This window comes from Ruditapes philippinarum, unplaced genomic scaffold (genome assembly GCF_026571515.1).
Source record: "Ruditapes philippinarum isolate M1 unplaced genomic scaffold, ASM2657151v2 ctg804_1_1_1_1, whole genome shotgun sequence".
Lineage (NCBI taxonomy): Eukaryota > Metazoa > Mollusca > Bivalvia > Venerida > Veneridae > Ruditapes > Ruditapes philippinarum.
In genome coordinates this window covers 185,093-211,400 of record NW_026858929.1, presented here as the reverse complement: position 1 = coordinate 211,400, position 26,308 = coordinate 185,093, and the positions used below count along the sequence as shown (strand labels likewise).

At 30.2% G+C, this 26,308-nt stretch overlaps 1 protein-coding gene across 1 annotated transcript in view; it reads left to right on the top strand.

The window, feature by feature from the left end:
- Positions 1–1,940: 1,940 nt before the first annotated feature.
- The window catches only part of LOC132754704 (synaptotagmin-12-like), a 72,064-nt gene continuing 47,696 nt past the window's right edge, over positions 1,941–26,308 (top strand). The window contains exons 1-3 of the mRNA XM_060745383.1: positions 1,941–2,112; positions 2,597–2,750; positions 3,028–3,163. Coding sequence (XP_060601366.1) covers positions 1,945–2,112; positions 2,597–2,750; positions 3,028–3,163 — 458 coding nt within the window. The 5' untranslated portion in view covers positions 1,941–1,944. The remainder of the gene's footprint in view (positions 2,113–2,596; positions 2,751–3,027; positions 3,164–26,308) is intronic.

Below are 26,308 nucleotides of genomic sequence, written 5' to 3'. Positions count from 1 at the left end.
TAATTTTCAACCAAATTAATTTTCATCGAATTCAAAAACTTCATCTTATTTATATTGCTTTTCTTTCATGTCTTTTTGTCTAGTTTTAGCAGCTCATTAATCATCGAACAATATTAATTTTAAAAATAGGATGGCTGCTCATGAAATAGCATTGCAATCTTCCTGGATGGTTCCTGTTAATTCCGTAATTAATATTCATCATCAAGACAAATGAAAATCTAAGTCTAAAACAAGAAAATATGTATTAACAGATATGTTATCCAAATATAGAAAATAAAGCAATATGTTTTTAAACTTATATGGTGCTAACAGCAGAAAATTTGCACACAAGAATTCCATGATTAATAATTAAGGATTTTTGTTGTTTTTTTTATCACAAAGTTGTTCATCAAATGATATAGAATGAAACTACCGTCGTGGGTGATTCAGAGTAATGTAATAAATCAACAGGATATATTTGAAACGTATTAGTATAAGTTATAACGACTTGCTAATAATATCTTCTGTGTTGCAAAAACTAATTTACAGTTCAAAATCAAACTGTTTCAATAGATAAATAAATATCTTGAAAACGATCCTGAATTATACAGAAAAGCTGTTAAATTTGCTATTTTACAATGTTTGTTTAGGTAATTTCTGAACTTATGTACAATTTTATCAAACTGTTCCAAAATTAAAACCTTGCAAACAATTCTTAATATATAAAAGTTGTTAAATTTGCTATTATATACGTTATTTCTTAACTAACTTACAGTTAAATCGAATTGTCCCAATGATTACCTTGCAAACAACCTTAATAATAAAAAAATGTTAAGTTTGCTATTTTGCAATGCTTATATGCAAAGATTATATTGGTAATATGATGGCAATAAAGATACCAAGATAATTCAGTTTGTTGTAAAAAAGTAAAAAAAAGTGTTAAGAATAGACTAAATAGGTGTTACGTTGTGACAAAGTACAAAACAAAGTATTCTCTAAGGTGTTCAATTACAATACTTTACCTAACAACATCTGGTGTAGACTTTTGAAAAGATGTTTTATCAGACGATGTAATTACATTTTCTAAATTATTCACACAAGGGGTTCATATTTATTATCTCTAGATATCTGAAGATGTAATTAAATTTTCTAAACAGTTCACACAAGGGGTCATATTAATCATCCCTGGATATCTGAATATGTAATTTAATTTTCTAAATGATACATATATGGTGTCATAATAATAATCGCGAGATTAATGTAATGTAGAATGAAAATGAAAGTCAAAAAAAAAAAGAAAAATCTTGAGACAAACGTTAAGAAATTAAGTACAATTTTGTACAGCTCAACAAATGGTCATTTTTCTTTTTTATGGACATTATGTACGCTGTTTATGATGTACATTTGTTTTTACAGTTTCTTAAACCAGTTTAAACAAACATCCAAATATACATACACTCAAAAATATTTGTGTTTTAACCATATTTCATTTTCACTATATAAAATTACCAAATACTTTGGTTATAAAAATGGAATGGGGGATTGGGAGCAATGTTAACAAATAAAACAAAAGTTGCAAATCATAGACTTTGCTTACATGACTCATATTGGAAAGTGCAACATCTCTCATACAAAAAAAAACATCTCTCATACACCCTAGCACCGTCGTAAGCGATATTAAATCCTCAGCTTTAAAATTATATTTAGATAATATAATATCATTGAGATTTAAAAATAAAGATAGATCAGAAAAAAAGCACTCTAATTGTATTATGAAAACGTTATGTCAAGGCATTTTTGAGTATACAACAATAAGTGGTAGGATGAAAAGTTTCAATTGACAGCCCCAGTCCGGTTTGTTTTTAATCATCCTCGTACATCATACATTTATACAATTCTGATAATACTAATTCAAAGTAGGAAATAATTAAATGTTTGTCATTATGTATAATTGCAGGTTGGAGGATGAGTGATGTCGGTATTGCCCTGCTAGTTATCGCCCTTATTGTGGTGGCCATTGTTGTTCTAGCTGTACTTATCCGCATATTCGGAATATATCGATTAGCATCGTGTTTTGCTTCCAGTGAAGAAAAAGCGGTGTTAACAAAGAATGAACAATACAATGGTTACATGGTATGTATAATAAAATCATTACTCGCATCATTTTTTATAATATATTTTTTTCAGAAGTAAACTCAATCAAGTTTTCTTTAAAATTGTTATTAAATTTTAAATTTTTATTTTAAACCGTTAAAACCAATTAAGTTTAAACGGATTAAACCAACCTTTAATACACTTTGTTAATATTGTTGATGAATTAAAATTTACTATGAAAGTGTAAAATTTCCGTAAAACATCAAAACTAATACTCGCCACTTTATTTAGTCCCTTTTTCACATTCAACTTAATTGGATAAATATTTTTGGGCCCCTTTAATTTTAAAAAACGGGACCAAATTTTTTTCGACTAAAAGGATTACCCCATTTTTTGGTTAAAATTTAAAAACCTAACGTTGTTAACATACATATATAAGAGGAAATCACTGGATTTTAGAAATCTTCAATTAAGCGGAATTTTGATAAAATTTTAAACTTTTAAGCTTTTACGTATTTTACAGGTTGGTTCAGAGTCTTCCGAGATAACAGGTGACAGGGGAGGGAAGTATGTGGAATATGACACAATGCAGACAGAACCTAGATATGTTGATGTTGAAAGTCATTCCCCTCCTAGAGAGGAAAGTGCTAGAAGTAGTCCAGTATCTGGTTCTCTAGGTAAATTTTGAATGTTTTAAATAATTGTTTGATATTGCATAACACTTTGTTTGATATGGCGTAACACTTCTTCTTCAATAATGGATTTCATATTAGCTGTATAAAAATCATATACCCCGTATAAGGACATTGCTATGAAACGTTGTAAAACCTTTGAATGATTCATAATTGTACAAAACATCAGGAAGTTTTTTATCGTCTTATCCTTCAAATATTGCAAATAATGTGGATGATTCAGAAGAAAAATATTGCAAAATGAAAATTTCATGTTTTACAGCATCAGACGCGGAGTTTAGTCACGGAATTCGCCGAGCTGAGTCATGTGATAGTGTAGCCTCGGATTCCTCCGTGTTAGAGATGTTACCTGATATGCCCAAAATAGGTCAACTAGAATTTGCTCTAGAATATGACAGGTAAGCAATTGTTTCTAGGCAGGAGTAATTAGAACTTTTGTAATTCTTTTTTGTCAAAGAAAGATATGGTTTGTGTGTTGTTCATATGTGCTACGGGAAAGTGCACTTTTCTTGCACGATGCAAGTTTGATAAGGAGGGAGAAATATCACAAAATAACCTTTCCTATTTTGATCTCTTATTATTTGCACCTTTCATTATCTTTGTATCTATGAACAGCAGCAGCTTAAGTTAAAGATGAAAAAAGATTTTCAAGAACATTTCAGTCTCAATAGAGTGATAGAATATATAAACAATGGATAGAAGTGCGTATCTAAATCAATTTTGTCTGTTTTTATTTATTGACGTTACTTATCGATAAATATTGGCTAAGGACAATAAATGCGCCGATAAACTTACGCGACTCATTATTTACTGTAGAAATAATCTCTTTCCTTTAATTACTGCGCCATATATGGAATCAACCTTTCTAGTATAGATTGTATACGCAGTGACTTTTCTTAAAGTAAATTGGTTTATAATTGAAGGTCTGTATTACAATGAATAATTACGTTGGTAGTATTTAGTATAAGGTATATAAGCAAACTACTTAAGAAGTATATATGTAAGTTGTTGGAAAATATTATAATCAATCAGATAGATATGTCATTCTAAATAACTTATAACTTTATCAACATTTATCCAAATGATACATTTATATTGTTTTCATTAATATTTGAAATACTAGTGGAAGATGTGCCCATTGTAGACCTGTCCACTTAAGTACTTGCTGTTTTGCCATCCAATATAATAGTAATGGAACTATGGAATGCAATAATTTTTTAAGCTTTTTAAATTCTTTTTAAAGAAGTTTAAAATTTGAAAAACCCAGAAAGATTGTTTTACAAATTAATTAGTAATGGGGTTCTTAAGGGAAAAAGGTTTTTCCTTTAAAAATTTTTTTAAATATTTGATGTGCATATATGAATCTAATCACTAGTTAAATTGGATATAATTTAATTTGCAAAATATATTAGCATAGAAAATTGTAATAATTTTGCACTAGTCGCATAGGTAAAATTTGTTACCACCGGCTGGCTAAGGATTAATTTGATAAAGCATGGCTTCCTTTGTTGAATGTTCCAAACTGTTCTATAAAATTAATGTTAATTATTAATTTTTTACCCAGTTGCAAATTGAAGTGAAATGTAATACTTGTAAAGACCCTTATAGTTGTAATTGTTTGCTCCATGCGAATAACGAAATATAAAAAAAAATATTATGAATATCCATTTCGCGTGCTTTTTTGGCATATATAATGCTGAAGAACAAATTAGTATTTAAAATAATTGTTTATCAAGATCCACAGTTCCACACACTTGTTCTTTTCACCTCTTACAAATTAATTTTATCAAGTTCTTTCATTTATAACTGTTATAAACAGAAATGCAAAGCAACTGAATCTCAATTTAATTACACAGAGTAATTTATTTCATATTTAAGGAATGGTGAATGATTTGTTTATTGGATGAGCCTTCATATTTATCACAAAACAGTTTCGCACTGTGAAAATAAGTATTTTCAAATTTAAAGTGACTATTAAGTGTCAAATTTGGCATTGACGGTGGTCGTCTTTTTTGTCCTTTAAGATGTTTTAATTTATCGGCTACATTTATATGAAATTATCCATAATCACGGCTGTTTGGTGTTTTCACGGTTGTCAAACTGAATCAAAGTGATGTAAAATAATCAAATAATTGCTCTGTGTGTGCGTGAGTAACAAATAATCTGATATTGAAAGATTAAAGCAATAAACGAAAAGAAAAACAAATTATTGAAAATTAGAGGCTCATTTTTATTGAGGCTGTATATGATAGACATTGAAAGGTACGCTAGCACTGACTTATGTAGCATTTAATCATCAATTAAAATAATGATTTTAATGTTATACTTTGGAACTTGCATCCAACGCGATGCTCAAAATTAATGAATACATTAAAAATACTTTTATTTCACAGTATTATCATTTTACTTTTTTGTAGACTCGTTAATTCAGCATTAAGGTCCATAGTATGTACATGAAAATTAAAACGATCAAAATTTTGTCAGGTTAGCAAATATTAGTAATTTGTGCAAACATACGGCATTGGCAAACCTCATAAATTCCATAAAATCTCTTCAGGTTTGCAAAATAGTCCGTACCCTTATTGCCACTGGCAGAAATGTGATGATAAAGTAGCTTAAAGCGTTATATTTACTGTAAATATCTATATATTTCATTATCTCCAAATACAAGTACTTAAACTTTGATTATTGAAATCTGTTTGCCATATAGAATGTGGAAATTTGAAGAATATAGAAATAGCACAAAAGGTAAGCTTATATCTACGTCAGTCGTGAAGTATTAAACTAACAATGGTCATCTATCTTAATAATGACAATTACCTTTTAAACCATTTGTTATTGTTTTAAAATATCAGTACTCAGTCCTTATTCGGTAAGGCTTAATTAACACTTAATTGATAATGTCAATCAAAACCTTCCTTTGATTGATTAAGAAGTGCGAATTTTGAAGAAAAGTTTTTGTGCTATGTTATCTTTCAAAATTAATATTGCATTGTTTAAATAAAAAAATACCATTATCAGTATATATCTATACACTTCATTAGTACTTTAAAGTATCGTATATTTTTAGTTTGTGTGATGTATTTTGCAAATTGTACATTTGAATTTCTATCGGTTTAGTAATATGCAATTTAAATGATAATCCTGTACATTGAAAACTCGTTATAAAGTGTTAGATTTCCAGGTTATATATCATACATAGCATTTCATATCATTACAGTACAGATACCATTTCCGTTGGTTGTTACAGGTTTCATGTCTGTACTTTTAGTAGCCATTACTTAGTAGTTCTGGGTGTCATAAATCTTAAGATAGAACATCAGTATATGGTCTATCTGTATAATTAATATAATTGACCATAATTTGATACGACTGACATTAAATAAATTAACGAACTTTTTTTCTCTGCATGTCGCTTATTTTTTTTCATTTAAATAACTCATTATGAAAGAGAGAATTTTTATATCAACTTTGTGACCGGATTAAGACAATGATTCAATAGATCAAGCGGCAAATTCCTAAAAAGACTATTTCCTTTCAAAGTTACTTTTTTGCGATTATATCCTTGTAATTCAGAAATACATGTTTGTTTCCATTTATCGCAGATTCAAGAAAACGAGGAGCGGTTTTTTGATAATGTGTCATCCGTTTTGCACAAATGGCATTAACGAAGTCAAACAATTTGATTAAGTTGCTTTAATGGAAAAAAAAACAAGAGATGACATTAACGATTAAAAAGATTTTTTTAATTGTTTTTATAGACTCAAACAAATGCTAATGGATCTTTTCCTTCCGCAGATTTTTCTGTTTGTCAAGCTAATGTAAAGACTGCAAGAAAATGAAAATGTTCCGTGCAGTTTATGACATTATCTGATAAAACGGCACGAGAAACGGGCAAGACTTTATTCTTGAGGATTATTGACTCTAATGAGCATGAATCCTAGACGCCATATTGGTATTTTCTCAAATAACGCTGTAACATGACACGACAAAATTTACAAAATATTGGTACTATAGTTAAAAAATGGAGAGGAGGCTTTGGGTTTTTTGTTTTTTTTGTAAGATTTTGCCGACTTTACAAAGCAACGTATTTAAATAAAAACCGGGGAGAATAATGACATATAAAGATCATTTTGGCTTAAAGATCATAATTATCATTTTTCTGTTGCAAAAGCTTTTCAATTTCTGGTATCTTGTGACCTTTCCACCAAAGTCAAAATATTACTCATTGGCAATATACCTGAGCCATTTTTTTAATTTGGGTTTGGGAAATAGTAAGTGTATAACTTAGGTGATTTACTATTTTGATAATTTGTGTTGAAGTCATTTATCTTTTGTTACCTTTGTAACACATTATTTCACATTCTGTGATATTTTCTTCAAGTGATTTGCATCGTGTCCAAAATACAAAATACATAATTCAACATTTTAACACACAAGTTTGTCCTTTATAAGAAAGAAAATATTTTTGGGGCGTTATGTCAGTTAAGTTATCATTATATTTACTCATACAACTACTGCACGTGTATACGCTTTGTATTAAGTACATATTGCAGTTCAAATATGAGCTGAATTGCTTTCTAATATTTTAACTTTACGAAAGTATTATTAATAAAAACTTTATGAAAAGAGTAATAAGCATAAAATTGTGACTTATTTCTACAGATATTATTGATATTTATGACAGACAATTTTTTAGATTACAATACTGTGATATTTCTTCAACAACAGTTGTTCAACTTACAGAATATTTTTAAAAAGTTCTTCATGGAAAAGGTAAAAGAATGAAAATATTTCTATGCAATTTGACGGAATTAATCTATAAATCTGAAAGTAATTTATCTTGCTAACTGATTAAATTGCTACAAACAAACGTTTTATTACTAATTGTCTGTCACACTAGTCGTAAAATAATCGACAGGGTTTTGAAATTATCATTTCGTTGTAAATTGTAATCATCTGTTCATAATTTTTTCAGACAAAAGCCTGATCAAGTAAATCGTTCTCGCAAATAATGAAACAAATTGTATAGTAAAAAATTGCATATCAAACTATACATAAATTTCTATTTATGGTACATTACGTAATATATAACAGTAAATAAACACAATTCATATTTCTTGTCTGCAAAAAGCTGAATATTTAAGACAAAACGATTTTTTGAATAGACAAAACCAAAATTTTAGTTCTATAATGAGTAATAAAAGACAGATTGAATTATATCTCAATCTTTAACATAAAGCACCTTGAATAATTGTATAGTAAAATATTGCTTATCGAATTACATATAAATCTTCATTTTCTATTAAGATACATATAAATACATTTTCCCAAAATTTTAAAATTTTTTTTTAAAACCAACCAGTATAATAAACTTTACTAGAAAAAAGTCTTTTTTATTTATTCTTAGAAAAAAAGCTTTTAATGGTGGTTTTTGGACCTTGTTTTTCCAGTTTTTTTCCCAAATAATATGGGAATCAAATTCCGCATACAAAAAAATGGAATCATAATAAAATAATAAAGAAAAATTTTAAAAAGAATTTAGAAAACCTATTTATTGGCCCGTTTAATGAATTTAAAAAATTTTAATTTTTAATATCTTGACATTTAAACCGCCTTAATGAAAAAGTTTTAAATATTTGTTTATTTATGTACGGCATTGATGATATTCATCCCATCCCCATTGTCATCATTGCTATCCAGAGACAAGTTTAATCTATTTTTCGCCTGCCTTATTGTAATAATCGTAATATTAGATGGTATCAAAGGCTCCATTGTAGCTATTTCTTATTATATTTATTTTATAATATGTATTAACGAAAAGGTGATTTCTTCTCGATACTATTGAAGCGTTATTCAAGTATGAGATATTTTCAAATATTTATTTTGGGAAATTAATCATGTAATCCTATCATCTGAAAATGTATAAAGTTAATATTGCTTTTTTGTATGACGTAAATGATTGATCAAAAAATATAAATAGGAGACAGCTTATAAATATACACAGATTAAAGGATTATTTTGTTTTAATTATTGGCTTAATTAGATACCTTTATGTCCAAGACTGATCCATCAAAATACACAATCCCTGTGAGGAGTTCAAAATGTTCTATGATACATGCATACCATGGGAAATTACAGCTTTACATATCTTTTCATATTTCGTGGTTTTATGTGCTTGTATATTTAAAAAAATATTTAAATGTATTTAATACATTTTCAAACAAAGATAAACAGCTTCATTTGTCAAAATCAGTCCTCCCGATCGGAAAGTTAGCATTGATTTCGTAATAAGTGTTTATATTTTTAATATTATACACTTCAAATATACCTTGCCATTCCAAAGTATGAGATAACAACATGCATGGAGTAAAACGAACAAAAATATATGATGTTTAAGTATTTAAGGAGTTCTCCTATTTTAGAAAACCATAAACGTATCTTTATTCTCTTATCTGCTATGGTCGAATGGATATAAGTGCAATATGGCTATCTATATTCACCTACAACGCATAGTAAAAATTGAATTAAAACAATGGGTTTATTGAATTGATAAAATTAAAACAACCAAGGAATAACAATTTAAAACAATTTTTAGTTACATCGTTTTATCCAGTAAACTATTTTTGTACTTTTTCTTGTATGTGAATTCGAAATACCTGGATGATCGGGAATTTGTGAAAGTAAAACGTTAAACTTTGAAGGTGTTTTGTCCATCACCATACTTTTTGTCATTGAGTCTGTATTAGGTACGTGGGCTATAAACTTGTTGTGTTTTCTGTCAGTCAGCAATTCATTTACAGATAATCAGATAATGGGATAAGGCACTAGGATTTTGGTCAATTCAAGTAATTTGGTGGACTAAATGGCCGATATTTTTAGACTTCAAAATACATTGTTAGTTTAGTATCATTCGCCAAAACCAAAGAAACAGTTGTATATCCTAATACATTTAAGTATCTTTTGGTATCTTTTGAACACCTGAATCATACAGTAATACCTTTCAGTACAATAAAATGCCTATTATTCTATACAAACAAATGAAGTATATTATTTAAGAAACACTCTGCTTTCCATAACCATTACAACCTTGTTCAGGCGTATAATCATTTTAAAACTGAAGTTAATTACGTATTTATGTTTAATTGTTGTAGCCTTTTATAAGTCTTCCGTGTCTGACGATAAATCTGTGAATCAGATATTCAGGCACATACAATTAACTAAGAAAAACTGTGTTTTGTAGCACCATTACAGCCTTAGTGCAGTAAGGGAATTAAAAATGGTTAATCATTTTATACAGTCTGATGTTACTGAAGTTAATTATGTATTCAGATTTTATTGTTGTAGCCTTTAATAGGTCTTCCATTTTCTGACAATAAATCTGTGAATCAGATATTCAGGCACCTGCAAATAACTTGTAGAACAAGAATATCCCATCTTTAAATTTAACACGAAATATACAGGCCAATGCAAATGAACAGTACATAAATAAGTTTCCAGTGGCATCAGTCACTTAGGAAAGATGAAATCAGAGTCTGTTTCGTTGAAGGTATTGTAACATGTTCGGAAATATAGAAATCAAATTTCTAATATCGACTTTAAAATCCATTATAAAAAAGGCAACAATTCCGCTCAAGTCGTTGGCATTTAATCCCATTCTGAGTCTTCACTAAGCTTCATTGTAAGCATTATCTGTTATAGTAGTTTTCGAATTAGTTTCATGTTTAGGCAGTTCAATATGACTAATTCATTTAATCACTGCCTTTATATATGCCTTTCTGCTTTTTCCCTATTCTAACTTTTCTAAAAAAAAAAAGAACGTTTTAAGGAACGATAAAATAATTTATCAATGGAATGACATCTTCTGCTGTATTCTGTGCGTCTTGACATTTAAATTGTACTTTTATCTGTTTTTTTTTATTTATCCGGATATTATAATTCATAAATAAATGGATTATATAGGTCAAGTCAGTTCTCATTTTGTCAATCAGCTTATAGACTATCAGCTGGATATCCATTAGCAATTCCTTGAAAAAAATAAATTACGATTTCAGTTCATATATTGCATGCAAATATTAATAAAGTAAAAAACCTGTTCAATTCAGACATTGACAGAGAGAAAATAATCAACTTTAAACTGGGTTAGCCACGCACGTACGATTATTATGTAAGATGTGACTTCAAAAACATTTAAATATTGGACTTGTTTTCCTGTTAAACCAATAAAATTACTTTACTGAATCAAACTTCTTCGGTAGTGTTTTGGTGGACAGAAATAACAACGAAAAGCTTCCTAGCTAGGCTGTCTTATTTTCAGAATTTCTTTGCACAAAAACAAGAGGTTCTAGTACTTTTTGGTGACAGTTGAGTAGAACAAAAATATCAAAACGCATTATTTTTTATCAAAATAGTTTTGTTAAAATGTCTATAACCTCACTGAGGTAAATATAAAGAAAGTCTTGTAACCTATTTTATATAATAATTTTATTGATGAACTTCATGCTATATTTGATTATTCAGTAATATAAAATATTTTTCGACCGATAATCTGACATTAAATCGATCATTTTTTTAACGTGATTATCCTTAATCAGTATTGAAATTCAGAAGTTTTATAATTTCTTTGTAAAAAAAATGATATTTTGTTTTATTTCGTGTGTATATGTATATGTGTAACGTAAAACTGCTGATAAACATAATTATGTATCAAACTAGCTTTATTAACATCTGACTAAAGAATTTTTAATAAAACGAGGTTTTCCCTGAAATAGAACTTTATTTCCTGAGTACAGGAAATTACCTTTTATTGGTCTTCCGCTTTTGTTTTTCTTCTGTCTGGCCAGTAATATCGACAAAGAATGTCACGTAAGGGTCGCAATATACATTTATGTATGCTCTTACCATAAAATATTGTAAACTAACGTCTGTATTGTTCTCAAGATCTCTTTACCATATTGTTATGTGTTTCAGCGAATTCTAGCCACCATTCTTATCATAGTAATTTTTTGTCTGAGGTTGGTTAGTAGTTTCTGCTTCATAAGTTGTTTTGTGCGACCAGGGACGCTTACACCTTAATATAGGACAGTATTTATAGTCCACATGTTATATTGCTATTTTTCGTACATCTCGAGGCAGTTTATGTCAGTATTTTAATGTGGATTTACGAGTAACTATGTTCATGCTACATCTTTTAATTTCTTAAATTTAGTTGTTTAAAAGCCTTAAAATGTAGAACTTTTTTTAAAAAATATAGAAATAACACAGGTGGTAAGCTAATATTCCACGTCAGTTGTGAAGTATTGAACCAAATGTGGCCATCTATCTTAATAATGACAATTATTTTGTAAACCATTTGTTACTGTTTTAAAATATTAATATTTAGTCTTAATTCGGCAAGGCTTTATTAAAGGTGAATATAATAGTTTTTATTTATTTACGGTACCTCATTTTGGTCGATTGGAAAGTGTTAATGTAAAAGGAAAGTTTCTGTGTTATCGCTCAAAATTAAGATTGCATTTTTTAATATTATTATTCATATATCAATCTTTAACAGTATTTAAAAGAACCGTATTGATAATTTTGCAAAGTTGTACAATAATATTATTGATTTTCTATCGGTTTACAATACTTTTACGCAATCTTAATAATAATCCTTTACATTGAAAAACCTTCATAAAGAATAAGATTTCCAGGATTTAAATTCTACATATCATTTCAAATCATTACAGTATCATATGACTGTATTATCTGCACTTCCTATACCCATGACTTTATTATCTCCAAATACAAGTTTTTAAAGTTTGATTATTGAAACCTATTCGCCATATATAATGTGGCAATTTGAAGAATATAGAAATAGCACAAAGGGTAAGCTTATATTCTACGTCAGTCGTGAAGTATTGAACTAACAATGGTCATCCATCTTAATAATGACAATTACCTTGTAAACCATTTGTTACTGTTTTGAAATATCAGTACTCAGTCCTAATTAGGTAAGGCTTAATTAACACTTAATTGATAATGTCAATCAATACCTTCCTTTGATTGATTTAGAAGTGCGAAATTTGAAGAAAAAATTTTGTGCTATGTTATCTTTCAAAATTAATATTGCATTGTTAAATAAAAAATACAATTATCAATATGTATCTATACACTTCATAAGTACTTAAAGTATCGTATTTTTTTAGTTTGTGTGATGTATTTTGCAAAGTGTACATTTGAATTTCTATCGGTTTTTTTTCCCGCAATTTAAATGATTATCCTGTACATTGAAAACTCGTTATAAAGTGTTAGATTTCCAGGTTATATACATCGTACATAGTATTTCATATCATTACAGTAAAAGTACCATTTCCGTTGATTGTTACATGTTTCATGTCTGTACTTTTAGTAGCCATTACTTATTAGTTCTGGGTGTCATTAATCTTAGGATAGAACATCATTATATGGTCTATCTGTATAATTAATATAATTGACTATAATTTAATACAACTGACATTAAATACATTAACGAACTTTTTTTCTCTGCATGTCGCTTATTTTATTTCATTTTAATAACTCGTTTCGAAAGAGAAAATTTTGATATTAACTTTGTGACCGGATTAAGACAATGATTCAATAGACTAAGCGGCAAATTCTTAAAAAGACTATTTCCTTTGAAAGTTACTTTTTTGCGATTATATCCTTGTAATTCAGAAATACATGTTTGTTTCTATTGATCGCAGATTCAAGAAAACGAGGAGCGGTTTTTTGATAATGTGTCATCCGTTTTGCACAAATGGCATTAACGAAGTCAAACAATTTGATAAAGTTGCTTTAATGGAAAACAAAAACAAGAGATGGCATTAACGATTAGAAAGTTTTTTTTTATAAATTGTTTGTTCTAAACTCCAACAATGGATGTTATGCTAATGGATCTTTTCTTTACAAAGATTTTTCTGTTTGTCAAGCTAATGTAAAGACTGCAAGAAAATGTATATGTTCCGTGCAGTTTATAACATTATCTGATAAAACGGTATGAGAAACGGGCAAGACTTTTATTCTTGAGGATTATTGACTCAAATGAGCATGAATCTTAGACGCCATATTGATGTTGTCTCAAATAACGTTGTTACATTACACAACAAAATGTACTAAGTAATGGTACTTGTAAAATCCATGAAGACTTCATGGATACACTTTGGAAGGAGTCCCCTTCCAATAACACTGTGAAAAAAATGGGCTGCTGAATTTAAGAGGGGCAGGGAGAGCATTGGAGATGATGAGCGGCCTGGGCGGCCAAAAGAGGCCACCAGCAATGGAACTCCCAAAGATGTGCAAGATCTGGTCATGTGCGGCAGAAGTTGACACCTGAGAAGCATTGCTTGGGAAGTGTGTGTAAGCTTTGGTTCAGTTCAGGCAATTCTGACAGATGTCTATGGCATGTCAAAGGTATCCGCGAGATGGGTCCCCAGACAGTTGACTGACGACCAGTCAAACGGACCAGGCTTGACGGCTTGACATTTCACGAACCGGATCATAACTCAGGATGAAACATGGGTCCATCAGAATCCGAAAAAAACATAGAGCATGCAGTGGAAACACCCTGGCTAATCCCCTCCGAAGAAATTCAAGCGGGTGCCATCAGCAGGGAAGGTGATGGCTTTTAATTATTTGGATAGTCAATGGATAATCATGATTGACTATCTTCATAAACGGTAGTACTATGCAGACGAATTGAGACGTCTACGTCAAGAAATGGCACGTAAAAGGAGGCGCAAACTGACTCGAGGCATTCTGCTCCTGCTCGACAATGCGCCAGCTCACACATCCCAAGTTGCGATGGCTGCTGCAACTGACTGAGGCTTTGAAATTCTTCCCCATCCCCCACATTCTCCGGACTTGGCCACTCTGACTTCTACCTGTTTCCAAAATTGAAAACCAAGCTTCCTGGTAGACGTTTTGGAAGCAATGAAGGTGTCAGGGAGGCGGTCAATGAGTTCTTGGAGGACCAAAATAGAGAGTTCTATTTTGAAGGGTTAAAAAAGTTGGAGCACAGGTGGGCAAAGTGCATTTATGTAGAGGGCGATTAAATTGAAAAGTACATCGGACTAAGAACTCGTATCAATCCTCGTTCAGTGACGAAAAAGGAAAGGAGGCTTGGGTTTCTTTTTATGATTTAACCGAATTTACACAATATGTATGATCAATAAATACCAATGAAGATAATGATATTTACAGGACATTTATCCTAAAATATCCTATCCTTTTTCTTTTGCAAAAGCTTTTCAATTTCTGGTATCTTGTTATCTTTACAAAATGTTACTCATTGGTCATATACCTCATATGCAGTTAAAGTTATTTAAGTATTTTGTACGGAAGTCAAAATGCTATTTTGATTACATTTTGCTACCACTGTCACACATTATTTCACATTCTGTGATGTTTTCTTCAAGTGATTAGCATCTTGTCCTAAATATATGATTCAAATTATAAAACACAAGTTTGCCCTTGCCCTTACATGAATTTATTTCTGAGGCGTTATGTGAGTTAAGTAATCATTATATTTACTAAATGGTCGTTCCTTCATACATATTGCTGAACAAATACGAGCTGTATTGATAACTTGCATTTTATAATTTTACGAAAGTATTATAAATAAAAACATTTACCTGTACTATGCAATTTGACGAAATTTTTATCTATAAATCTGAAAGGAATTTGTCTTGCTAACTTATTGAATAGCTACAAACAAACGTTTTATTACTAATTGTCTGCCACACTAGTCGTAAAAAATCAACAGGGTTTTAAAATTATCATTACGTTGTAAATTGTAATCATCTGTTCATATGTTTTTTCGAGAAAAAAAAGCCTGATCAAATAAATCGCTCTCGCAAATAATGAAACAAATTGTAAAGTAAAATATTGCATATAAAACTATACATAAATTTCTATTTATGGTACATTACGTAATATATAACAGTAAATAAACACAATTCATGTTTCTTGTCTGCAAAAAAGCGGAATGTTTAAGACAAAACTATTTTTTAAATAGACCAAACCAAAATTTTAGTTCTATAATGAGTAATAAAAGACAGATTGAATTATATCTCAATCTTTAACATAAAGCACCTTGAATAATTGTATAGTAAAATATTGCTTATCGAATTACATATAAATCTTCATTTTCGTATTAAAGATACATTAATAATACATTATCGCATGGTTTGGAACATTTCCTTTGTTCTTACTAACTCATTATACTCAGTACACTTCAATGAGCATTTGAAAACTGTATTGATATATAACAGTACAGTTTTTTTCATTGATTCATATAGGAAAAAAAAACTCGACTGTTATATATCGGTTGAGTTTTTTTCGCACCTTGTATATATCAATACAGATTTTTTCATAGAGGCTCCAATGGGGCAGTGGTAACGACCATTTCCAGTAGCAAAAAAATGGAATCACTAAAATAAATATATAAATACAATGAAAAATATTAACAAAGATAATTAATGAAATGAAATTTACTCTCATTTAATCAAAAGGTACATCCGCTGAATGAATTATTTCCACTGAAAAAAATCCCTTTAATCTGGAATCAATCTTGGTAACAGTTTAAAATCCGCCTCTAACTTGAAAAAACTGCCTTATTATAAATAACTGTAATGTAGCTAACGATTTATTTATTTGTTTCTATTACAAAAAAAGAAAACGTTATGTCATTGCGATAAAACAGTTATAGTATATGAAACTCGTTAGTTATGGGGGTATAACACTGGCTGGGGCGACATCTCGGGATGTTTCTGCAAAAAAAATTGTCTCGGCCTAACGGCCTCGTCATTTTTTAGCAGAAACACCCCTTGATGTCGCCCCAGCCAGTGTTATATCCTCGTAACTAACTCGTTTCATTACATATTACATAAACCAAACGTATATATAGCTGCAGATACGTCTTTTAATTCAAATATAGCATAATGTGTAATACGATAGAAAACATAAAACACATTTAATGAAAACTTGAAATAGAAATACTGCCTACATGTACACCTACGTAATTCAATTTGATTTAATTCCAGATGTGCAGATTTGTGACAAGCAAAAACATATTATTTTTCATTTTAAATGTATTTGATACCCAGAAAAGACTGTCCTTTTCATTCTATATTAATATGTTGGATTCACGTGGTTGTTTGCGAGTAATTAAAACAGTAACTATATTTTATTTAATTACATTAATCATGTGTGTTGGTATGAGTGTTATTGAACTTATTTATGTACGGCATTGATGATATTCATCCCCATTTGTCATCATTGCTATCCAGAGACAAGTTAAATCTATTCTCGCCTGCCTTATTGTAATAATTGTAATATTAGATGGTATCAAAGGCTCCATTGTAGCTATTTCTTATTATATTTATTTTATCATATGTATTAACGAAAAGGTGATTTCTTCTCGATACTATTGAAGTGTTATTTAAAGGTACTCCACTGAGGTACGGCCGAATGTCACAAAAAAAAGTAAAATTTCACGAACCGATATTTTTTTGTTACCTGCGAGTTAGGGACATTCAAACAGAATCAGTGATACATTGATATGTGTTCTTTGGATTGGCAAGTCGTTTGAAATACATATTTTCTCCAATTTTGTGGGAAAAGCGTTTAAACACCTTTCAGTTTGCAAATCTGAATAAAAACAACGGTCACGTGATGATTCTCGGGATGACTAAAAAGCGAAACGGAGAATTTTTTGTGTATCGGCAGCAACGAAAGTGCGAAACCGGAATATACCAACAATCCATAAATTTAAAAGCAAATAATGGGTTTGTTTGTTAAATTTCTTGTTGTTCACATATGTTCTTGTGAGAAAAATCTTTCAAAAGCACTTTCAATATATTTAAAGCATTACATTGTTGTAATCATGTTTTTTTCTCCATTACAATGATGAATTTAGCTAAACGTACGGAGTTCGAAACTGACATACACAAATTTTACAAATATTCTATGTTAATTTGAGAGCTTTCGTGTAATTATTAAATATATGTATTAACTTTGTAATGGTTAAAATATCATGATATCTAGGCTAAGAAAATTTACTTTGTCAATCAGTGTAATGGGTCCTATTTCAAAGGTCACTTTGGTTTATCTGACACCCGTTCAGGAAAAAAAAACTTCGTAATACCTTTTATACAACGAACATGAATTTGAGTATTGTAAGCATAAAAATTCACATGCACACACAGAATGTTATTCCAGAATTTTCTCTTTAACTCTGATCAAAGCACTGAAAGCACTGGCTAAATAGAGAATGAATCCGGCCTCATTATAGGACATTTAGGCTTCAACTTTATTAGATAATATTTCTAATGTATGTCTAGTGCACATAATTAAAATTCTTTAAGAAAAAATCGATCTCCTTTGCTAGATAGATCTGAAATTTAATATTTATCATTTTACATACATACTTGCATATTTATCCGCATTGGATGTAAACTTTGTTGATGAAAAGATTACTATGTTTTGATCTAGACATTCAAAACTATAGGTAATTGATACCCGTTTCATGCACATGGTAAACATTATCAAGAAGGTCGGAAAAGAGTTACAATCTGGCTCTATTAATATTATTATTATCATTATTGATTTAGCAGATATCCTGATAATTTTTTTCTTATTGGAAGGCCTCCGTACTAGTGATGGGTCAATTGAGCTGTGCTTTAATGTTACCAATATATTGAAAGCTTCCCGGTGGAAAAGAAATTGAGAGCGTTACAAGAGTAAAAAAGGAAAACTGGAATAAAGACAATCAAGGCGACGGCAACGTTCACATGACGCAGCCCCCGACATAGTCAAGCTTCCACAGCAGGGTTATTGCCGTGACTAGTGAAATAAACTTAAAACTGATTACATAGTTGTTGTTTTTTAAACCCTAACTTTCTTTCAAATTAAACGAAACAAACAAAATCATGATACAGCAAGAAAAATGTGAAGGGCAGGTAAGTAAAAGTAACTTTAAGAATTCAGTAAGATATTATTAACCTCACCTCATACAACAACCATTGCTTAAACTATGTTTTATAATACTTCCAACTCCTAGACGGTAAAGGGCAATGCATATATAAACCATTGTTTTTACTCCTTATAGCCTGTTTATCATGGCATACTCATTGTTAATAGTTTTGTAAATGTTTTGATAAAAAAGTCGGGTTCATTTCCCGACTATTTTGAAAACACGAGTGACTGGTTTCAAAAACTACAATGGCTAGATATTGATCGGATGCATTTCATTGCATAAATAAGTTAGGGAGAGAACGCTGCTTTTCTTTCTTTATAGCACGAAAACCTTTACTTTTCTCTACTTTTGTCTCTTCTTTCTTCCTGTTTTTTCATTTTTGTTGTTTATTCTTTTTATTTACCACTTGAAAGCCTGAAATTAATGTTTTCATTGATAATTTAGCTGTGGTCCTGTTTGCTTGGTCGTGTGGGTGTTGTATTCATTGAATGTTACCATTCCTTTTTGTATTTCTGATCGAAGATTAGGAAATACAAAGCTAACATTCAATCTCTGACACAGCGGTTTCACGACAAATCTAACAACAAACAGTTCTTAAAACACCTGAAAAACTACCGATTTAAAAGAAAGAAATATTTTCATTTTGTTATAAGTATCCAACAAATTACAACGCATTCAAAGTTTAAAAAGTAGCTTTGGCTTATAGAATTGTCAATGAATGCACATTCACAAATTACGCGGATGAATATCATTTTAATCAATGAAAATGCTATTTTAAGCGAGTCGAGAGCTTATTTCACAAATAAATCTGACTGTCGAGTAGTGGAATATATACATGTCGGACTGTTTTGGCGAGAATATTTTTGTTAAATTATTTACATCAATGTTAAAGAACAGGTTTATCTTGAACAAAAAACCTCGAAATTAACCCGAAATGCAGTGAAAAATCTAAATTTAGTATTACTTGATTTTATTCAGGCATTGTTCGTATATCTTCTCCGTGGTGCAAGGGTAACGCGCTCGTTTAGTGTGTCTGGGGTTCAAATCCAATTCAAGGCAATTAATTTTATAAAGTTTCTTTGTTAATCCATTACTTCATGAGCATTTTGTGAAAAATGGCTGTTTTCATTGAAAAGTCTCCCGTTACAAGTTCAAATTGCTATAATACTATAAAAACTGCTTCAACACTAATCAAACTTTGCATAAATGTTGACTGGACCATTGCCCTTGCAACAACATGCTCAGGCTTAAATTTTCTGTTACCATGGCAACGAGGGGACATCTCAAAGTTGCCAAAAATCACTATTTTGCGTTGATTTTTTCCATCATAATTGATTTCAAAGTGCTGCAACTTCTCAATGGATTGAGATAGAGTCAAATGCTTTTCAGCGTTGGTTACACGTTACCTTATCATCAATCTGGGGTCATTTATAGCCTCTCACAAGTCCAAAATTTTCTTGGCGATGAGGGGGACTCCGCCCCCTTTCAAACCCCCCAAACAGAAGGGGGCACATCCCCCTTCTGGCAACCCCCTGATGTATCTTTTGGTTAGGGGGCCGCGCCGAAAAAGTGGTCATTTTTTTAACAACATTTCTCAAACAAAAACAAGTGTTAAGGGCCTAAATAATGCATTTTTTCACCATTATGAGACAACAAAAAGGGGTGGGTGAAAGAGGCGTTAAAAGGCGTGTATATGAAGTAATGGGTTAAGGAAATAGCCACGATATGCAAGGATAAAGTGTGGCTGTCATAAAAATGAACATAAATGATTTTTGATGCAACTCTAGTCATGCAAAATGTTTCAAACTCTGGTACCAAGCAAGAAAGATTATAGTACATAAAAATAAACTTATACAGGAAAATAATACAGTTGTACAGTGCGATTTATATTGCAAAGATCAGAAAATACCACAGAGCTTGCAGCCTTTTGATTTATCTTGTTTTTCGTATGTATTTCTGGAGATTAAATGGGTGGTTCTCGTAATACTTTAAGATTCATAAGATTGTGTATTAAAAGCCTTTGTAAATTGTTTCGGAAATACTGGATATCGTTTTGAAAATTTTAGAGCTACTTAAGTATTTTAAACACGTGAACGAAAAATTTCACAGTAAAAGGAATTAAAATTAATTCCTAAGTATTTCGATTATAGTGATTATACCGTAATCAAACGTTAAAGGTCTCCTAAGAAATGTTCTTTGGAATTAAAAAATTAACTGTAAGCACTAGAACATAAACCACCAGATTGCTTGCAAAATCTTTATCGGCAGGATAAATTGGTTCACAAAACATGATTTTTCACAGTCAAGATCAAATGAACAGACTGTCATTTTCTTCCTGTTACCGAATGATACGAACAGACTGTCATTTTCTTCCTGTTACCGAAAAAAACACACCAGGAAGATTTCAAGTAGAGGACACGTCACTGACAGAATGTTCTTAATATTTGAATAGAAAAGAATTTGCTAATTATAAAGCCAATTTATGAAAGAGAAATCGGGGATGCTACTTATTAAATTATTTGCCTATAAAAGAGGATTTATTTTACTCGTTTAGATTATTTTCAAAAACAAGTCTCAAAAAGCAAAGGTTAGCTGATATTTAGATGTAAACCGCGACATATAAAATTAATTTACCTGTGAAACTGGAGTGAAAATGTGATAGTTTATCCGTTTTTTCTTCAGTGCCTTCAGCACTTTGATCTTATCTGTAGTACAAGTAAACTATATCGTTTTCACCAAAAAATCATTAAATTCTAAACAAGTTTCTAATAGAATCATAAACATTTATTGTATCATAGTTTGAAGACTTTTTTGTTGAAAACGTGTCAGAGTTAAATCGAATTCATATACATGCACAGTGCGTAACTGGAGTGCAGGTAATAAATACCAACACTCCAGAGCATGCCCATTGATGTATTCATTCTTTTTTTTTTTTGGGGGGTGCTTTTATGGAATAACGATAGAAATGCCACATTCAGAAGCTAGTTCATAGGTTTTTTTTCTGGGGTTTCATATTGTTACAATAGGAAACGTGCATTTAATTTTGCCTATGGTATGAATATGATGTAATTGTGTGTGGAACGTGTATGTACGATCCTATCAAGATAGCCTACGAAACGTCACTCATTACATACACAGATGCCCGTTTGTGCCAGAAACAATTTTGCAAAGGGGGCACCTGAGTTCTTTCTCCACCAGTAAAACTGAAGAGTCGCAAAAATGACCTACACAGTTTTGTGTGACGTAACCCCCACTCTATCCCAAATACAAACAATCAAATCAAATGAGACATGTCATTAACTGTATTTGATTTAAATACGTTATAGATAGCGTTAAATACTTTTATTAGTGTGATTACACTGTGCTCGTTTTAGTATAAATATCACCGATGCATTATGTTTGCCTTAGAATATTGAAATTGAAACTGAAATGTCAATGAAAATAATTGTACATGTATATAATATCTTTCCGTTTTGTCTAGAAAATGACCGCTTCGCTGGCGTTTGATTTTTCAAGACTACGAAATTGCTACCTTGATTATCTTTTATACAGTTTTTCTTCGTTATACTCAAGTTATATAAACATGATAGGTTAGAGAGTTGAGAAAAAATCAATAGACTTTTTTAACCCCGTTTACTCTGTTGTTCCAAAAATGTCCGTTGCGTATTTTAGTTATACCCGATGAATTGTGGGTAACCTCTGTACATTTCTGGGAAAACCAACTTTCATTTTTGCATCAAAAGCTAATGTGAATATGCATTTTCTAGCATAATTGTTGTTAGAGGGTTGGTTAAAGTGTAAGTTATTGTTATTTTAGTCATAATATTGTGATTTGTGGGGAAATTTGTATACATTTTTTTGGACACCAAATTACCCGTCAGACCTCAGTGTAGCCCCTTTAAGAATGAGATATTTTCAAATATTTATTTTGGGAAATTAATCATGAAATCCTATCATCTGAGAATGTATTAACTAAACATTGCTTTTTGTATGACGTAAATGTATTGATCACAAAATATAAATATGAAACAGCTTATAAATATACACAGATTAAATGATTCTTTTGTTATAACTATTGGCGTAATTAGATATCTTTATGTCCAAGACTGATCCATCAAAATACACAATCCCTTGTGAGGAGTTCAAACTGTTCTATGGTAGATGCATACCATGGGAAATTACAGCTTTACATATCTTTTCATCTTTCGTGGTTTTATGTGCTTGTATATTTAAAAAATTATTTAAATGTATTTAATACATTTTCAAACAAAGATAAACAGCTTCATTTGTCAAAATCAGTCCTCCCAATCGGATATTTAGCATTCGAATAAGTGTTTATATTTTTAATATTATACATGTACACTTCAAATATACCTTGCCATTCCAAAGTATGAGATTACAACATGCATGGAGTAAAACGAACAAATGTTTAAGTATACATTTAAGGAGTTCTTTTATTTTAGGAAACCATAAACTTATCTTTATTCTCTCATCTGCTATGGTCGAATGGATATAAGTGCAATATGGCTATCTATATTCACCTACAACGCATAGTAAAAATTGAATTAAAACAATGGGTTTATTGAATTGATAAAATTAAAACAACCAAGGAATAACAATTTAAAACAATTTTAAGTTACATCGTTTTATCCAGTAAACTATTTTTGTACTTTTTCTTGTATGTGAATTCGAAATATCTGGATGATCGGGAATTTGTGAAAGTAAAACGTAAAACTTAGAAGGTGTTTTGTCCATCACCATACTTTTTGTCATTGAGTCTGTATTAGGTACGTGGGCTATAAACTTGTTGTGTTTTCTGTCAGTCAGCAATTCATTTACAGATAATCAGATAATGGGATAAGGCACTAGGATTTTGGTCAATTCAAGTAATTTGGTGAACTAAATGGCCGATATTTTTAGACTTCAAAATACATTGTTAGTTTAGTATCATTCGCCAAAACCCAAGAAACAGTTGTATATCCTAATACATTTAAGTATCTTTTGGTATCTTTTGAACACCTGAATCATACAGTAATACCTTTCAGTACAATAAAATGCCTATTATTCTATACAAACAAATGAAGTATATTATTTAAGAAAAACTCTGCTTTCCATAACCATTACAACCTTGTTCAGGCGTATAATCATTTTAAAACTGAAGTTAATTACGTATTTATGTTTAATTGTTGTAGCCTTTTATAAGTCTTCCGTGTCTGACGATAAATCTGTGAATCAGATATTCAGGCACATACAATTAACTAAGAAAAACTGTGTTTTTAGCACCATTACAGCCTTAGTGCAGTAAGGGAATTAAAAATGGTTAATCATTTTATACAGTCTGATGTTACTGAAGTTAATTATGTATTCAGATTTTATTGTTGTAGCCTTTAATAGGTCTTCCATTTTCTGACAATAAATCTGTGAATCAGATATTCAGGCACATGCAAATAACTTGTAGAACAAGAATATCCCATCTTTAAATTTAACACGAAATATACAGGCCAATGCAAATGAACGGTACATAAATAAGTTTCCAGTGGCATCAGTCATTTAGCAAAGATTAAATCAAAGTCTATTTCGTTAAAGGTATTGTAACATGTTCGGGAATATAGAAAACAAATTTCTAATATCGACTTTAAAATCCATTATAAAAAAGGCAACAATTCCGCTCAAGTCGTTGGCATTTAATCCCATTTTGAGTCTTCACTAAGCTTCATTGTAAGCATTATCTGTTACAGTAGTTTTCGAAATAGTTTTATGTTTAGGCAGTTCAATATCTAATATGACTGTACAAACTAATTCATTTAATCACTGCCTTTATATATACGTTTCTGCTTTTTCCCTATTCTAACTTTTCTAAAAAAAAAACGTTTTCAGGAACGATAAAATAATTTATCAAGAGAATGACATCTCCTGCTGTATTCTGTGCGTCTTGACATTTAAATTGTACTTTTATCTGTTTTTTTTTTTATTTATCCGGATATTTTAATTCATAAATAAATGGGTTATATAGATCAAGTCAGTTCTCATTTTGTCAATCAGCTAATAGACTATCAGCTGGATATCCATTAGCAATTCCTTGAAATAAATTACGATTTCAGTTCATATATTGCATGCAAATATTAATAAAGTAAGAAACCTGTTCAATTCAGACATTGACAGAGAGAAAATAATCAACTTTAAACTGGGTTAGCCACGCACGCACGATTATTATGTAAGATGTGACTTCAAATACATTGAAATATTGGACTTGTTTTCCTGGTAATCCAATAAAATTACTTTACTGAATCAAACTTCTTCGCTAGTGTTTTGGTGGACAGAAATAACAAAGAGTAACTTTCTAGCTAGGCTGTCTAATTTTCAGAATTTCTTTGCACAAAAACAAGAGGGTCTAGTACTTTTTGGTGAAAGTTGAATAGAACAAAAATATCAAAACGCATTATTTTTTATCAAAATATTTTGTCAAAATGTCTATAATCTCACTGAGGTTAATATAAAGAAAGCATTGTAACCTATTTTATATAATTATTTTATTTATGAACTTCATGCTATATTTGATTATTCAGTTATATAAAATATTTTTCGACCGATAATCTGACATTAAAACGATCATTTTTAACGTGAGTATCCTTAATAATTATTAAAATTCAGAAGTTTTATAATTTCTTTGTAAAAAAATGATATTTTGTTTTATTTCGTGTATAAATGTATATGTGTAACGTATAACTGCTGATAAACATAATTATGTATCAAACTAGCTTTATTAACATCTGACTAAAGGAATTTTTAATAAAACGAGGTTTTCCCTGAATAGAACTTTATTTCCTGTGTACAGGAAATTACCTTTCATTGGTCTTCCGCTTTTGTTTTTCTTCTGTCTGGCCAGTAATATCGATAAAGAATGTCACGTGAGGGTCGCAATATACTAGTACATTTATGTATGCTCTTACCATAAAATATTGTAAACTAACGTCTGTATTGTTCTCTGGATCTCTTTACCATATTGTTATGTGTTATCCTACTTCGTTAGAGCGAATTCTAGCCACCATTCTTAACATACAAATTTTTTGTCTGAGGTTAGTTAGTACTTACTGCTTCTTGAGTTGTTTTAAGCAGTTTTGTGTGCGACCAGGGACGCTTACATCTTGATATAGGACAGTATTTATAGTCCACATGTTATATTGCTATTTTTCGTAGATATCGAGGTAGTTTATGGCAGTATTTTAATGTGGATTGTCGAGTAACTATGTTCATGCTACAACTTTTAATTACTTAAAATATAGTTGTTTTTAAAGCCTTAAAATGTAGAACTTTTAAAAATAATATAGAAATAACACAGGTGGTAAGCTTATATTCCACGTCAGTCGTAAAGCATTAAACCAAAAATGGCCATCCATCTTAATAATGAAAATTATTTTGAAAACCAATTGTAACTGTTTTAAAATATCAATATTTAATGTTGTTCGGTTTACAATACTTTTACGCCATCTTAATAATAATCCTATACATTGAACAAAAACTTTATAAAGAATTATATTTCAAGAATTTG